The sequence below is a fragment of the Vipera ursinii genome (genome assembly GCF_947247035.1).
Source record: "Vipera ursinii genome assembly, chromosome: 1".
Lineage (NCBI taxonomy): Eukaryota > Metazoa > Chordata > Lepidosauria > Squamata > Viperidae > Vipera > Vipera ursinii.
This window is the reverse complement of record NC_139512.1, coordinates 353249159-353267084: the sequence shown is the minus strand read 5'-3', so window position 1 is coordinate 353267084 and position 17926 is coordinate 353249159. Positions and strand designations below refer to the sequence as shown.

General features: G+C 42.5%; 1 protein-coding gene across 2 annotated transcripts in view; it reads right to left on the bottom strand.

The window, feature by feature from the left end:
- MED13 (mediator complex subunit 13) overlaps positions 1-17926 on the bottom strand; it is a 157667-nt gene that overhangs the window by 42924 nt on the left and 96817 nt on the right. For both annotated transcript variants that reach the window (XM_083379645.1, XM_083379646.1), the window contains exons 10-14: positions 12017-12224; positions 10172-10238; positions 9860-9987; positions 6345-6435; positions 1722-1936 (exon numbers count right to left, since the gene is read on the bottom strand). In XM_083379645.1, coding sequence (XP_083235771.1) covers positions 1722-1936; positions 6345-6435; positions 9860-9987; positions 10172-10238; positions 12017-12224 — 709 coding nt within the window. The remainder of the gene's footprint in view (positions 1-1721; positions 1937-6344; positions 6436-9859; positions 9988-10171; positions 10239-12016; positions 12225-17926) is intronic.

Sequence of the window (17926 nt, the reverse complement as noted above, 5' to 3'; positions counted from 1 at the left end):
ATGTTACACCTTTGCTCCGCGAGCTGCATTGGTTACCAGTTGTCTTTCGGGTGAGGTTCAAGGTTTTGGTTACGATCTTTAAGTCCTTACATGGCATGGGTCCGGGATACCTCAGGGACCACCTGCTGCCGGCATCAACTCCCCTCCGCCCTGTGCGTTCCCACAGAGAGGGCCTCCTCAGGGTGCCGCCAGTCAGGGAATGCCGACTGGTGGCCCCCAGGGGGAGGGCCTTCTCTGTGGGCGCTCCGGCATTATGGAACCAACTGCCGGTGGAGCTCCGGATGGCATCAGACCTCCGAACGTTCCGTCGTGGCCTGAAGACCCACCTATTTGAAATAGCTGGTCTGGCCTGACGGTGGATTATGGGTTTTAATTGTTGTTTTAGATTTGTATCACTGTTTATAACTGGGCATGGGTTTAATCTTTTTTAATTTTTGTATTGTCTTTTTTATATATGCCCTGTGAACCGCCCTGAGTCCCTACCAAGGAGAAGGGCGGTATACAAATTAAATAAAACTAAACTAAACTAAACTAAGTCCAGTTGCCTTTTGAAAAGCCCCTTTGGGACAACCATGACAAGGATGATTGAGACTCTCCATCGACACTTCTCCCATTGTGGCGCTCCCACGCTCATTTATCCTTACACTGCGGTGTCCCCCCGGGGGGAGGGGGGGAAAGGAGGGGAGGGCAGAGCTTGGGAGGTGTGGGGTAAGTAGGCCTGGGCCTGAACGAACTAACCCAAGGCAATCTGCGCTCCGCTTAAATGACCCGCACTTTCACTTAACAGCTGCACCAGGGAGAGCAGGAGTTGTGGGTTGTTAAGCAAGGCCACCATGTTCTACAGCCATCATGACATGGGACCGTAAGAGGCTGGCTCTGTTAAAGGCGTATGTCAGACATGTCAAACACAAGGCCTGGGGGCCGGATCCGGCCCGCGAAGTGGTTTCATGTGGCCCGCAAAGCCATCCTGGAAACAGTGAGGGAACGGCCCCCACTGCCTTGGCCCTGGCCCAGAGACCCTCCTCCTGCCAGAGACCCTCAGATCTGTCCCACTCCTGCCCAGGCCCCCATAGGCACCCTTGATGAGAACCATGTAGAGCTGGCCACGCCCACCCAGTAGGCCATACGCACTCTAGCCACGCCCACCCAGTAGGCCACGCCCACCCTGGCCATACCCACCCGGCCCCCTGAGGGCAGCCGCAATGCTGATGCGGCCCTCAATGAAATTGAGTTTGACACCCCTGGCTTATGTCAAGGGCTACCTGTGCTAGGAAGGGGGAAAAAAAGATACTAATGGAAGAAAAATGGGCTCATATCGGATTGTAGATAATGGCAAAGCTCTCCTTTGTGGCAGAATCTGTTTTCCTCCCTTGCCAAGGTACCTCCCTCCACGCAAAATGCATTCACCTCATCACTGATACAGACAGAAGCGGAGTTAATATTTAATTTGAACGCAGGGCTGAAAAAGTCAAAAAGTTAATCAAACAAGCTGTTCACAGCTAATGAAAGCTGAGTCCATTTCACTCTGCACCCAAATAAAAGCTATGAAAAACCTTGTAATGGTGGCCGGAAGAAAAACAAAACAAAACACACACATCAAAATAAAATTCCAGGGCAACCAACCCAAAAGCTATTAAATTGTCCAAATCGCTTTTGAAAATCAAATCAAAACTAGACGACGTTAACTTAACGTTTAAGAACATCCAAAAGAATTTGCCAACCTTTATTTCTGTAGGTTTGGGACTACAGAATCCCTCGTCCACTTCAATCCTGAATTGAAGGCCAGTAGTAACGCCATTTCCTTCCAGGATTGTTCCTCCGGGTGTGGTGTCCATGCTGCCATACTCCTTATTGTTCATATTCATGGGAGAAAATCCCATAATGTGTTGCTCCAAAGATGGTGGTGTGGGATACATTTTATGAAGATCAGCTGTACCTGGTTTAGATTCAAGTATTTAATCTGTGTTTTTTTTCCACCCCTCTTCTACACGTCAGGCTACTAAACCAGCACAGCTTTCACGAAATTTCCCTTCTGCATGTTTTACCCTTTTATCTCATGTTTAAAGGACACAGAGGCCTATTAATATTCTTGCAAAGCTAAAGCACAGACATTTTTTTTGAATCAGCCTTTTTAGGGCTTCTACATCTTCTAACAGTTATACGTAGCCAATCTGAAAGCCAGCTCAGTAGTAGCATTAAACTCCACAAACCCACAAATAGTTCTCTCTCACTTCTACTGGGACCACCAGAATAAATGGGATAAATGTCTTATTAAAAAAAAGTTATATAAACTTAACCTAAACTGCACAGAAATCAAGAATCTTCCTCCCTCCCTCCCTCCCATCCATGTATTTGCCAATCATCTTATCACCAGATGACTCTAAGCGGCTTACAATTATACAGAAATAAAAAAAAATGAAACATGATAAAAAATGTTATGAAGGAAGCTTTCTTCCCTTTCCCGCTTCATGTTCCCCAACCACTAATCACTATTTAAATATTTTGTCATTCGCACGGAAGATTAAACATTGGTGATTGCTGCTTATATCTGTTTAAAATCATTTCATTTCCTCAATTTTAATTATTCTTTTAACTCTAGAAATTCCAAAGGTGCTTTTTCCAAAGCAGCCGGATTTTCTTGGTTTTTTGTTTTTCCTCTGAAAAGGAAAAGTCTTCTTCAGTTCCGAAGAAGTTTTTTGGATGAAACATTTGAGAGGGAAACCCCCCCCAAAAAAATCCAGTTGTCTTTGAGGAAAAGCACCTTGGGAATAACGGTGACCTGGATGCTTGAAAATCTCCATAGACAACTTTAGAAATCATATTCTAAATATCTAAATTTGCTTTGCTGTGTAGTACGTCATGAATAAGGGAATCATTTCTGCTTAAATTTAGTTAATATTCTTTTATGAATATATACTATTAGTTTTGCTTTTGCTGCCTGTTCTCCAATTTTGGTCTCCCAAGCTTGTATCAACAACCAAAATTTCATTTTTCGAGGGCAGAGCATAATTTATTCTTGCTGCTGCCACCATATATTTTAGTAAATTATAATACTTTTCATTTATGCATCCTGTAATTACAGTACTCCTAATAAAAATATTTATGGTTTTAGGCCAAATTTCTGTGTATTTTGTTACACTTCCTTCCAGATAACATTTAGGTATTTTTGTATGAACACCACAGGTAATAAAATGTTCCTTCTTCTTCATGGCATTTCCAACATGTATTATACGTGATCTGTCCATCTTGGCAATCACTGATGGAGTTATACAGCCTCTTTAAAACATTTTATGCCAGGTTTGCCTCAAATTATAGCTTTAGTGAATGTTGTTGATTTTTTTTTACAGCTCTTCCCATTGTTCCACTGTAATTACTTACGTGAAGTTTTGCATGCACTTTATCGTGCAATTTTTAATTTGTTCCATCTCCATGGCATATTTCAGTAACAATTTGTAAATATATCCCAGTAAATCATCTTGACCTGTATTGGTGCTTTGAATTCTGCCATCCTTCTTAGGGCCGGTTCTTGAGTCTTGAGGTCATTTGTTATTCTTCCAGCAATTTATAAATTAATTAACTATGGTAAATTCCTATCTATATTAAGCAAATCTTGCCAGGTCCTTAGTCTATCTTTTGAGGGTGAATGTACCATATTAGCATACGTACCTAAAACTTGCTGTCATTATCTTTTATGTAAAACATAATTGATGGTGATGCCAATGGTAAAGACCTATCCTTATTCTCAGAAGATTCCATATTTTTAACAAATTAATTAACAAATTAATTAATTAATTAATTAATTAATTATTGGGACTTATATGCCGCCCTATCTCCCGAAGGACTCAGGGCGGCTAACAACAATAACATATAATAAATACAGAAGTTAAGATAAAATTAAAATTAAAGGCCTCTGTACAATAAATTAAAATTAAAATTAAAGTAAATTAAAAATTAGAGTTAAAAATTAAAAACATAATTAAAATCCCTGTCAGTCCAGGTCAGCCAGGTGGAAAAGGAGTGTTTTGAGGCCGCAGCGAAAGGACTGGAGATCTTGGGCCATCCGAAGCTCATGGGGGAGCTGGTTCCACAGGGCTGGCGCTCCCACAGAGAAGGCCCTCCCCCTGGGGGTCGCCAGCCGACATTGTCTAGCCGACGGTACCCTGAGGAGGCCTTCTCTGTGTGAGCGTACTGGGCGATGGGAATTCGTTCCTGGCAGCAGATGGTCCTGCAAGTATCCCGGTCCTAAGCCATGTAGGGCTTTAAAGATAAGTACCAGCACCTTAAATCTCACCCGGAGGGCAACCGGTAACCAATGCAGCTCACGCAGGAGGGGTGTAATATGGGAGTATCGGGGTGCTCCCATCACTACCCGTGCAGCCGCGTTCTGCACCAGCTGAAGCCTCCGGGTGGTCTTTAAGGGCAGCCCCATGTAGAGAGCATTGCAGTAATCTATACGGGAGGTAACGAGTGCTTGGGTGACTGTGCGTAGGGCATAATATATGTCTCATAATATATCCTAACAAATTCTTTTTGTTTTCTTGTTCTGCTTCTTTGTACCGTACTTCTAAAGTCCGTTGGCTAATTTTATCATTGATTGTTCTGCTATTTGGAGGATTTTTATCCGTTCTGTTATCCATAAGAAACAGCTTGCTCAATAATACAATTTAAGGAAAGGAAATGTTAAGTCCAACTCTTTGTGAGTCTTGCAAAATTTTGAATCTTAAATCTTGTTTTCGCTCCACTCCATCTCAATCTGTGGATTGTTCTTTGCCAGCTCACCAATACGTACTTTTTATCTAAGATTGTCCCAAAGGTGCTTTTTCAAAAGGCAACTGGACTTTGGTTTTTCTTGAAGACGTTTCGCTTCTCATCCAACAAATGTCTTCAGTTCTGGTAGGGTTGGGGGGGGGGTGGGGGATGTCTTCTGTTTTTCTTGTCTAAATTGTAGGGTAGAAAATTTGTCTTTGTGTCGTTCTTTCCTTTTTGTTGCGTTAAGCTCCTTGTGCCTTCTTCGCAAATTCTGTGACCTTCTCCAATACTTTTGCTGGCAGAAGCGATTTCAGCTCTTGCGAGTTTTTTGTTCCGCTCTCTCTTTCAAAACCTCAATGGTAAAAATTAACCTGTCTTTATTCTTTCAGTGAGAAGTTGGAGCTGTGCTTTCTGCAGGATGTTTTCTGCCCTTCCCTGTTGAAGACAAGGCACGCAGGCAGTTGGGGATGAGACTGCGTTGTCTGCATCTCGAACTGAAGCGCAAATGGGTCCTGGAGTCCGCAGGTTTTCTGGAAATCCCTTCATACTCTCTCACCATTCGAAGGGCGTTCATCTCAAGCGTTAATTCCAAAGTGTTCATCTCTAAGACTGGAATTTATTTCTTAGAGGGTTGAAAAATCTACTTTCTGTGTGCTCAAGTACTAATAAAGGAGAATATTTGTAGCTCAGGGTTGAAGTGAGGAGCCCTTGGTACTCTCTAAGCTTGGTTGCTTTCTTTGTTATAGTTGTTGTTAGCTGCGAAGTCGTGTCCGACCCATCACGACCCCATGGACAACATTCCTCCAGGCCTTCCTGTCCTCTACCATCTTCTGGAGTCCATTTAGGCTCACGCCTCCTGCTTCAGTGACTCCATCCAGCCACCTCGTTCTCTGTCGTCCCCTTCTTCTCTTGCCCTCAACCTTTCCCAGCATTAGGCTCTTCTCCAGTGAGTGCTTCCTTCTCATTAGGTGGCCAAAGGATTTGAGTTTTAGCTTCAGGATTTGGCCTTCTAAAGAGCAGTCAGGGTTGATCTCCTCTAGGACTGATCGGTTTGATCGCCTTGCAGTCCAAGGGACTCGCAGGAGTCTCCTCCAGCACCATAGTTCAAAGGCCTCAATTCTTTGGCGCTCAGCCTTTTTTATGGTCCAGCTTTCACTGCCATACATTGCAACTGGGAAGACCATAGCCTTGACTATACGCACTTATGTTGACTTTCTTATAGACGTTTCATTACTCAAACTAGGTAACATCCGGGTAGCACTGATGAGGTTACCTAGTTTAGGTAATGAAACATCTGCAAGAAAACAACCAAGCCCAGAGAACATCAGGGACCCCTCCTGCTTTGGTACCTTATAACCTGAGCCAGATCTCCCCAATGTGGTTCAGTTCTAGTTCAGCTGGACTGCAACAATCCTACTTTTCTGACAATATGAGACAGCTGTCCTAGAACAGCATTTTTACAAGCACCAAGTAATGGGAACTTCTTTTTTTTCATTTTAGCTGGTACTGTACCTACTTCCATCATAAAGTTTCTCATTATCAGACTACAAAGATAACCCGAGAAAAATAATTAATACTAGAAGAAAGCAACTTACTTATGCATGACAATGGGTCCAGGTTTCCAGCTTTTGACTCTTTGCAACCAGACTTGTCATCTGTTCCATTCAGTATTCTTTTAGATCCCGGCTAGGGAAGAAAGAAAGGGGGGGAAAATAAATAAATAAACATCCCAGGGGCCTAAGTTCCAAATTGTTAACACTGGACAATAAAAAAATGTAAAACAATTAACCTCTTTTTTTTTTTTAAAGAAAATTCAAGCAAACAGCTGAGCTAATGAAACAGAGTACCATCCAAACCACTTCATACAGTAAAAGCTTCAATTATTTACATATGTTCCGGGTAAAATGTTTCTGCATGGCCATTATTTATTTTTTTTTTGAACAAGCTGGCCTGGCCTGATGAGGGACTGGGTGGGGTTGTTATTGTTATTTTATTGGGGTTTTAAGATGTATTAATTATTTTTAGTATATGGGCATGTATTTAATTATTTTTTAACTTTTGTAATCCTGTATTTTTATTCTTGCCCTGTTCACCGCCCTGAGTCCTTCGGGAGAAGGGCGGTATAGAAATATTATTAAATTAAAATTAAATTAAATTAAATTAAATTTGAGAGTAAAACAGAGAGAAAATTCATCAGCATCATCCCCATGACCAGGACCATTTATTTCATATATTAAGACGTATGGAGGATAGTGTGATGCTAAGTATAATTCCACTGACGCAGTATATCAGTTGGAAGCAACTGGCCATCTAAAGCGATGGTTTTTCTTCTTAGCAGCACCAACTTCACTGGAAGAGTGACTTAGGGCAGGACAAGAAGCAACGGATGGAAACTGATCAAGGAGAGAAGCAACCTGGAACTAAGGAGAAACTTCCTGACAGTTGGAACAATTAATCCGTGGAACAACCTGCCTCCAGAGGTTGTGGGTGCTTCAACACTGGAGGCTTTCAAGAATAGATCGGACAACCATTTGTCTGGAATGGTATGGGTTCTCTGCTTGATCGAGGTGTTGGACTAGATAGAAAACCTCCAGGTCCCTTCCAACTATGTTATTCTGATACAAGCTTGCCCAATTACTTGTATGTTATTTTCAGCAACTGAGATCAAACTCACGGTACAAACTGTGTCCTTTGGAATGATTTGATGAGGTTTCTTTCTCTGGTATTTGTGTCATTTGCTAAGTCATGAAGTTACACACACAGCCAAAAAAAAAAAAGCATTTGGGAATCCTATTAACATTTCCAGGCTGAGAAACGGGGAAAGAACCCAGACAAAGAAAAGCTAGTTTATAATTTAGGAAGCTTTCTCCTTCCAGACAAAGTCTTGTAGCTGCAGAACTGTGCAACAGGGAACTGCACCCCTGTAACCTTCATACTTGACCCACAAACTCACTTACCCAAACTACACAATACCTTTATAACACAACAGGAAAGATAACAGCACACATAGCACTGTAAGCAACATAGACAGCCAATGGTTAACATTAGTTTTACATACACATTTTAAATAATAATAATAAAGTTGGAAGGGACCTTGGAGGTCACCTAGTCCAACCCCCTGCTCAGGCAGGAAACCCTATATCATTTCGGACAAATGACTGTCCAGTCTCTTCTTAAAAACTTCCAGTGTTGGAGCATTCACAGCTTCTGAAGGCAGGTTGTTCCACTGATTAATTGTTCTAACTGTCAGGAAGTTTCTCCTTAGTTCTAGGTTGCTTGTCTCCTTGGTTAGTTTCCATCCGTTGCTTCTTGTCCTGCCTTCGGGCGCTTTGGAGAATAGCTTGACTCCCTCTTCTTTGGGGCAGCCCCTGAGATACTGGAAGACTATCATGTCCCCGCTCATCCTTCTCTTGGGACAGAAGTTGCAAAAAATAAAAAAGAACACTTATTGTGTATTGTGTAAGAATGCAGGTAGTCCTCAACATATAACTTCAATTGAGCCTAACATTTCCACTGACAGTTGTTGAGTGAATTTTTCCCCATTTTATGACCTTTCCTGCCATAGTTGTTAAGTAAATTGCGGCAGTCGCTAAATTAGTAACCTGCTTGTTAAGTAAATCTGGCTTCCCCATCGACTTTGCTTGTTAAAAAGGTAAAGGTAAAGGTTCCCCCGCACATGCATGCTAGTCGTTTCCAACTCTAGGGGCCGGTGCTCATCTCCGTTTCAAAGCTGAAGAGCCAGCGCTTGTCCGAGGACGTCTCCATGGTCATGTGGCCGGCATGACTAGACGCCAAAGGCGCATGGAACGCTGTTACCTTCCCACCGTAGTGGTCCCTATTTTTCTACTTGCATTTTTACGTGCTTTCGAACTGCTAGGTTGGCAGAAGCTGGGACGAGTAACAGGAGCTCACTCTGTTACGCGGCACTCGGGATTCGACCCGCCAAACTGCCGACCTTCTGATCGACAAGCTCAGCGTCCTAACCCACTGAGCCACCGCGTCCCTTTGCTTGTTAGAAGGTCGCAAAAGGGGACCACGTGACCCCTGGATGCTGATCTGTCATAAATATGAGCCAATTGCCAAGAGTCTGAATTTTGATCTCTTGAGCATAGGGATGAGGCAAAAGTCATTAAGTGGGAAAAACGGTCATACCTCACTTTTTTCAGTGCCGTCGTAACGTTGAACAATCTCTAAACGAACGGTTGTAATTTACGTCAAGGACTACCTGTATTGTTGTACATTCTAGACTGGAATCACTACGCTATGCCTCTCGATTATACTGCATCCAGTTTTGGTCCCCACATTACAAAAAAGATGTTGAAGCTTTGGGGGGGGGGAAGTGCAAAGAAGAGCAGTTAAGATGATTAAGGGCCTGGAGACAAAAACATATGAGGAACAGTTGCAGGAATTAGGTATGGCCAGTCTACAGAAAAGAAGGACTGGGGGGGGGGGGCATGATAGCAGTATTCCAGTATTTGAGGGGCTGCTGCAAAGAAGAAGGGGTCAACCTATTTTCCAAAGCACCAGAAGGCAAGACAAAAAAACAATGGATGGAAACTGAACAAGGAGAAGCGACCTGGAATTAAGGAAATTTTTCCTGACAATGAGAACGATTAGCCAGTAGAACAGCTTTGCCTCCAGAAGTTGTGGGCGCTCTATCCCTGGAGGTTTCTAAGCAAAGACTGGATAGCCACCTGTCTGAAATGGTCTAGGGCAGGGGTCTTCAAACTCGGCCCTTTTATGACTCATGGACTTCAACTCCCAGAATTCCTCAGCCAGCGTGCCTGGCTGAGGAATTCTGGGAGTTGAAGTCCATGAGTCATAAAAGGGCCGAGTTTGAAGACCCTTGGTCTAGGGTCTCCTGCTTCAGCAGGGGGTTGGACTAGAAGACCTTCAAGGTCCCTTCCAGCTCTATTCTAATTGACTGATTGATATTATTAAATAAATGGGTGGCCACCTAAATCACACATTGCTGACAGTTTACGACTTTTAAAAATCCATCCCATAAAAACCCATTAAAAAAAAAACCCCACTCCATCACCCATGGCAGCAGCAACAGATCACCATTATCACAACAATCTAAGGCTCCCAAACTTAAAAAGCTACTTACTGTTAGCTCATCTTCATCAGAGTTGAAGAGATTGTCAAGGTCAGTGTAGGAGACAACCAGGTCATTTTCATGAAACAAACTGGTTGAAGCCGTGCGATTGTGAGGGGGAATACGCTGCGCATCTATTGCTGAAAGAGGAGCAAGGTTCACTATTAGGCATCATCTAAATTATAACATTTCGACTGCAGGTAGTAATTCCATTAGAGGCTCCGCTATCAAACAAACGAATATATTCCTGTTACTCTTAACACATTTTTTTTTAACAATAAGCCAGCTGAACATTTTTCTAAAAAAAAATTAAGAAATTTTTACCTTGTTTGACCGAAGGGCTGAAAAGGGACATTGCATCTTCTCCAACGTTGGGTGTTCCATCTTCAGGCTGTGAAAAAGGGAGCAGTCAGCGGCGCACAGGAGGAGGGATACGTGATAACCCACAAACTACTAGATTCTGTCATCCACTGAGACCAGCCACTTAGCAGAGCACTGACTCCCGTTCATTGATACTTGATTCCCTTTAAAGAGCTGCTGTACCAAGATCTTTTTACGTGAAGATCTTTGAGACCAATTAAGATCTCTGTGTTCTACTCTCTCAGCTACAGCATCTTCAGAGTTAAAACGGCTAGATGATATTTATGTTACTTATATGTATGGGTGTAGGTCTACATATGTTGTATATGTATGTGAACACTTTGAGAGCAAGCAACTAAATTTCATTTTTAATGTGAGCCATTGTGCCCACAGTAAAAAATGACAATAAAGGATATCTATCTATCATCTATCTATCTATCTATCTATCTATCTATCTATCTATCTATCTATCTATCTATCTATCATCCATCCATATCTATCTATCTATCCCTCATCCATCCATCCATCCATATATCTCTGAGTAGCAGTCCATAAGGGACGCGGTGGCTCAATGGGTTAGCACACTGAGCTTGTCGATCAGAAGGTCGGCAGTTTGGCAGGTCGAATCCCAAGTGCCGCGTAACAGAGTGAGCTCCTGTTACTCGTCCCAGCTTCTGCCAACCTAGCAGTTCAAAAGCATGTAAAAATGCAAGTAGAAAAATAGGGACCACTACGGGTGGGAAGGTAACAGCGTTCCGTGCGCCTTTACCGTCTAGTCACGCCGGCCACATGACCATGGAGACGTCCTCGGACAAGCGCTGGCTGTTCGGCTTTGAAACGGAGATGAGCACCAGCCCCTAGAGTCAGAAATGACTAGCATGCATGTGCGGGGGAACCTTTATCTTTATCTATCTATCTATCTATCTATCTATCTATCTATCTATCTATCTATCTAATCTAATCTAATCTATCTATCATCCATCCATATCTATCTATCCATCCATATCTGTCTATCCATCCATATCTGTCTATTCATCCCTATCTCCCTATCTCCCTATCTATCTATCTATCTATCTATCTATCTATCTATCTATCTATCTATCTATCTATCTATCTAAGAAAGCAGAATCACAGACCAACAAAATATTTTGTGCACAACCCCACCCAAAATCTGAGTAAAATACTTTTTTCTTCTTTTTTCCTTCTCTTTTTCCTTTCCTTTAGCAATGGATGGAAACTAATCAAAGAGAGAACCAACCCAGAACTAAGGAGGGATTTTCTGACAGAGCAATTTATCAGTGGAATGCAAATGGGGGAAAAAAAAGCTTCTAGCAGAAACAAATTCATACAAAGTGTGTATCCTGATTGCAGAGTGATCAAAATCTTCCTGAGTCACTAGGCTTTTTGTATTGATATAAATAAATATTTTAGATGGGACTAACAACTGAAGCACATACATATCTGACAGAATTTTTGTCTTTGAAGGCTGATGCTATACGTTCTATCACTATCTGTATTTTTAAGAAAACTTCTGACATTCTAAACAAACCCTACTAAACTGATGATGTTAACTAGTTGGATAATGAAATGTCTGTAAGAAAACAACCAAGCTCCCACAGCACCAAGCACCCCACAGCTCAGCCCTGAGCTGCAAATATTCTCTTCTATTGATAGAATTAATCGTTCAGTTGTGCTCCTGTTGTGTGTAATCCATCACGTTAAAACGCCTCAGGAAAAAACCCCAGATCCTTGATATTAATGCTTACTGTACTGGTTTATATTTTCTTGTTGTTTTTTTCCCCCACTTACCTTATGTTTTTTCCCAATTTCTCGGTCATTGTTGGGCCTATCCTTTTTATCGGGAAACGGGAACTCTTCATCTCCATCAACAAATGCATACGGGTCCATTTCAAGCTCCTGGTCAGCTACTATAGCCGCTAAGTATTGGTTCTTGCTCTGGTACTGCTGTACCAACTCATCAGAAACTTTGAGAGGCTTTCTACATTGCAACATTAATCTAAGGGAAAGAAAAAGGCAGAATTACAACGAGTGCAAGCTGACAATCCAAAAACCTTCTGTTGACTAGCCATTTAAGAAGGCAACGTCAGCAGCAATGTGGAACTGCAGGCCTTCAGAAGTTAACCGGTGGAACCACCTGCCTCCAGAAGCGGTGAATGCTCCAACACTGGAAGTCTTTAAGAAGAGATTGGACAGCCATTTGTCTGAAATGGTAGAGGGCAGTGATGGCGAGCCTTTTACAGACCGAGTGCCCAAACTGCAACCCAAAACCCACTTATTTATCGCTGAGTGCCAGGTGGGCGTGGCCCACAGGGTGGGTGTGGCTGTGTGGTCATGGAAGATTGGGTGGGTGTGGCCAAGGTGGGTGCGGTCACCCCAATGTTGCTCGTGGGGAGGGACACCTGTGTGGGGAGCAGCTGGTTGAAGAGGGACAGTTGCCACCTCTGAGGCACGGCGCGGGTGCCTACATGGAGGGCTCTGAGTGCCTCCTCTGGCACCCGTGCCATAAGTTCGCCACCACTGGTATAGGGTTTCCTGCCTAAGCAAGGGGTTGGACTAGATGACTTCCAACTTTATTATTATTATTATTATTATTATTATTATTATTATTATTATTATTGTTGTTGTTGTTGTTGTTGTTGTTGTTGTTGTTGTTGTTATTCTGTTATTTGGTTCTCACAGTTATATCAATCTTTTCTCCAAGCAGCTCCAATAATATGAAGCAATTTATCACCCTGCAGAAAATGACTTAGTTAATATATCTCAGTCTACAACTGATACTATCCTAGGCAAGAATTGAATTATGGGTCTACTCTTTACTGATCTAGCTCTTTAAATAATATACCATATTAATCCTCTCACAAATTATACAATTCGTAACAGTTTAATTTCTATTTAGATGTGTGTAAGAATATTAGGTAATGTTCTTTGGCAAATTATGTGTGGAGTAATGTCGTTTTAAGTTTTTTATGTCCATGTACACATGATCGCAACTGAGCTCAAAATTTCTGTTGCTAAGTGAGACAAGTTAAGTGCATTTTGCTCCCTTTTACGACCTTTCTTACCACAGTTGTTTTAAGTGAATCACTGCAGTTGTTCGTTAAGAGAATCTGGCTCCCCCATTGACTCTGCTTGTCAGAAGGTCGCCAAAGGGGATCACATGACCCCAGAACACTGCAATTGTCATAAGTAGGAGTCAATTGCCAAGTGCCTGATCATGTGACCATGGGGATGCTGCAACAGTTGTTAAGTGTGGAACTTTTAATGGTCATTAAATGACGTGTAAGTTGAAGACTACCTGCATTTGAATAACACAAAAAATAATTTCCTCCAATGTAGCCACGGTAATTTTACTGTATCAAAATCAGTCATTTTAAAAATGGCCATCCTAGTTAAGATGCTATTCTTACAAAATGATTAGGGAGAAGTGACTAGCCTTCTAAGACTAACTGTTTTCTCCATTTAGCAGATTATAGTCTAATTAACACAGAATTTCCACCCTGGGACACAGTTAATCCCCAAGGGGCCTGATCTGAGAAGAACTGTAGCAAACTATGCTATTTATTGGAAAAAGTTGAGTATTCCCTTCTGCTCTCTTAGGATCACAACAATGAACATTCTCAGCTAGTACAACCAGGATTAAAGACAGTATTGAAAATGAGCCTGTATTCAAATACTGTAGTCAGTCATTGATGGCTTTTTTTTTGAGGACCACTCTAAGAAGATTGGGCTTTGGTGGACCAGTTCCACTACCAGCAGTAAACAATCTAGGTTTGTGGGGTCCTTGGTGCTCTCTGAGCTTGGCTGGTTTCTTGCAGACGTTTCATTGCCCAACTAGGTAACATTATCAGGCCTAGCACTGATAATTAACTAGTACTAAGCTCAGAGAGCACCAAGGACCCATAGTTCAACCCCCTGAGCTACAAATATTCTCTTCTATCAGTACCAATCTAGAATAATAATAATAATAATAATAATAATAATAATAATAATAATAATAATAAGAAGAAGAAGAAGAAGAAGAAGAAGAAGAAGTAGTAGTAGTAGTAGTAGTAGTAGTAGTAGTAGTAGTAGTAGTAGTTGGAAGTGACCTTGGAGGTCATCTAGTCCAACCCCCTGCTCAGGCAAGAAACCCTATACCATTTCAGACAAATGGTTGTCCAGTCTCTTCTTGAAAACTTCCAGTGTTGGAGCATTCGCAGCTTCTGGAGGCAGGTTGTTCCACCGGTTAATTGTTCATTGTCTGAAGATCAGATGCTTCTTCTACACTAACACTGCATCAGGAGACTTGGATATAGTATCTTATCTTTACTTTCAGCTTTAAAATAAAACAAACGTGGAGAAGGACCTCATTGCATTTTCTTACAATTTTTCATCAGAACTGCCCTACTTTTTAAATAGATCGTGGCAAACGAGATATTGGATAGTGTCCCAGATATGGCAAAATAAATAAATAAAATGATACAATCAGAATGAAAAAAGGTTGTTTTTTTAACTCCCAGGGTGAAATCAGTAAAAGGTTTCACTGTTTTTCTCAACTAGGCTCAGGTAGTCCTCGACTTTCAACAGTTCATTTAGTGAATATTCAAAGCTACAACAGCACTGGGGAAAAGTCACTCGTGACCGCTTTTCACACAACCGTTGCAACATCCTCACAATCACGTGATCAAAATTTGGATGCTTGGCAGCTGACTCATATTTATGATGGTCGCAGTGTCCCGGGAGGGGTGGGGGGGGTGGTCACGTGATCCCCTTTTGCGACCTTCTGACAAGCAAAGTTAACGGGAAAACCAGATTCACTTAACAACCGTGCTATTAACTTAACAACTGCAGTGATTCACTTAATGACTGTGGCAAGCGAGCTCATAAATTGGGGCAAAACTCACTGAACAAATGTCTTGCTTAGCAACAGAAAGGTTGGGCTTAATTGTGGTCATAAATTGAGGACTACCTATATACACGTACTCTTAAATCCCACAAAAAGAGTCTTGTCCTTCTTTCCCCAAGGATAATTAAGCTTATATCTTTTCATCCCTCTCCATTTTCATATCGTGCTGTGGAAACAAACAGCTGCAATCATCAGCTACCACTGAAGTATTTGAAGACAAGGAGCTGCAAGCGTGTTTTTTTTTTTTTTGCCATTTTGTTTCAAGGAAATGCAATTCTTTCGAAATTCAGCAGCAATCAAGGACAATTAAATTCATTACTGGTTAGCAAGGGGGGTAGATTATAGCTAGCTTGCTAGGAAATTGTCAAGACAGTTCTCTGAATAATGAAAATAAAGGGAAGATGTGACCCTGCAAGGCAGGGACAGAAATCTGGAATATATCTCCTCACGTAGCCTTCACCCTCTTCTTCTTCATCACTGCTTCGGTTTTCATACAAACATTTTCGGTACACAACCGATACTATTTTAAATACATACTGGAGAACTGAAAAGCACTAATAAACTGGAATGAATTAAAACAGACTGAATACAATTAGATGACAGAGCCAAAATTCATTTAGGGCAGACATGTCAAACGCAAGGCCCAGGGGCCGGATCCGGCCCGTGAAGTGGTTTCATGTGGCCCACGAAGCCATCCTGGAAAGAGTGAGGGAACGGCCCCCACTGCCTTGGCCCTGGCCCAGAGACCCTCCTCCTGCCAGAGACCCTCAGATCTGTCCCACTCCTGCCCAGGCCCCCATAGGCACCCTTGATGCCAACGATGTAGAGCTGGCCACGCCCACCCAGTAGGCCATACGCACTCTAGCCACGCCTACCCAGTAGGCCACACCCACCCTGGCCACACCAACCTGGCTCCCTGAGGGCTACCGCAATGTTGATGCGGCCCTCAATGAAATTGAGTTTGACACCCCTGATTTAGGGGTTATAACTGTGACACAGCCCAAAAGGCAAAAAGCCCCAAAGGTAGTCCTCAACTTTCGACCATTTGTTTAATGACTGTTCGAAGTTACAACGGCACTGGAAAAAAAAGAAAGCGACATAGGAGAGTTTTTCACACTTTACAACCACTGCTGCATCTCCAGGGTCACATGATCAAAATTCAGCTGCTTGGCAACCGGCATGTATGCGTGACAGCTGCCGTGTCCCGGGATCACCTTTCGTGACCCTCTGACGAGCAAAGTCAATAGAGAAGGCAGACTCACTTAACAACCGTGTTCCTAACTTCACAACTGCAGTGATTCACTGACCGACTGTCGTAAAACGGGACAAAGCTCACTGAACAACTGCCTTGCTTAGCAACGGAAACGTCGGCTTTAATTGTGTTTGCAAGTCGAGGACTGCCTGTAGACTGAGCCAAGCGAGAACAGACCACCCTGTCGTTTTTTTCCTGTCTCCCTCCCACTGTCACAGGCCACCCACCCCTTCTTATAAGGCAGACCCACCCAGGCCTGAATCGCGTACTGTACAGATTCAGAAAAGCAGAAGAGATGCCATGGCATCTCACATTCGCATAGCGGTCTTGTCGCAAACCATTTTGATCCGAATGGTAGTTAATACAGGCGGTCCTCGACTTACAACCGCTCATTTAGTGACCATCCGAAGGGAAAACGGTGCTGGGAAAAGGTAACTTAACGACCATTTTTTCCCCCACACTTAACAACTGTCGCAGCATTCCCCCCCCTGGTCACGGGATCAAAATTCGGACGCTTGGCAACTGGCATGTATTTATGACGGTCGCAGTGTCCCCGGGTCACGTGATCCCCTTTGGCAACCTTCTGACCAGCAAAGTCAACGGGGATGCCAGATTCACTTAACAACCATATTTACCAACTAACCAAATATTAAGAAGTGTTTTGGTTCATTTTAACGTTTTATCGCTCTGATTGCTTTCATATAGTGTAAGGCCACCGAGTCGCTGGGCAGTCAAGAGGGGTGGCATATAAATTGAACAAAATAAATAAGTTTAATTAATATAAGATAAATACTTCTACTGTACAGTGAGACCACTGAAGAACAGGCAGGCCTACTTATTTTGGACTCTACTGCGGTGTAAGTCAAAGTCTACTTGTAAAACTGATCAAGCGTAACAGCCCAGAAAAAGAAAAAAAAACTCGAACAGGGCTAGAGAGCGAGGCAAATGAAGCTGCCATTTTAGTATATGCCTCAAATTTCAGCAGGGATAGGCAAGTGGACATAAAATGCTACGGCCTTGTTTAAATGAATTGCGGGTAGTCCTCAATTGACGACCACAACTGAGCCCTAAACTGCCGTTGCTAAGCAAGACAGTTGTTAAAAGTGAGTTTTGCTCCATTTTTACGGCCTTTCTGGCCACAGTCCTTAAGTCAATCGCTGAAATTGCTAAGTTAGTAATTTGACTGTTGAGTGAATCTGTCTTCTCCACTGACTTTGCTGATCAGACCCCAGGACACTGCAACTGTCATAAATATGAATCAGTCGTCAAGCATCTGAATTTTCATCAGGTGACCTATGGGGATGCTGCGACCCTCGTGTGAAAAACAATCATAACTCACTTTTTTCAATGCCGTTTGAACAGTCACTAAATGAACTGTTGTAAGTTGAGGACAACCTGTATAGGAGAGGAAAAACAAATACCGTATGTCTCTGGATCAGCAGAAGAGCATTTCTTCCTGTCTTCAGCCAACCTCAAAGTAATATTTAAACGTTATCTATTGTTGAAGTCTGAGAACCAGCTCAAGTTACATTTAAAATGCACTTTCCCCCCTAATATCATT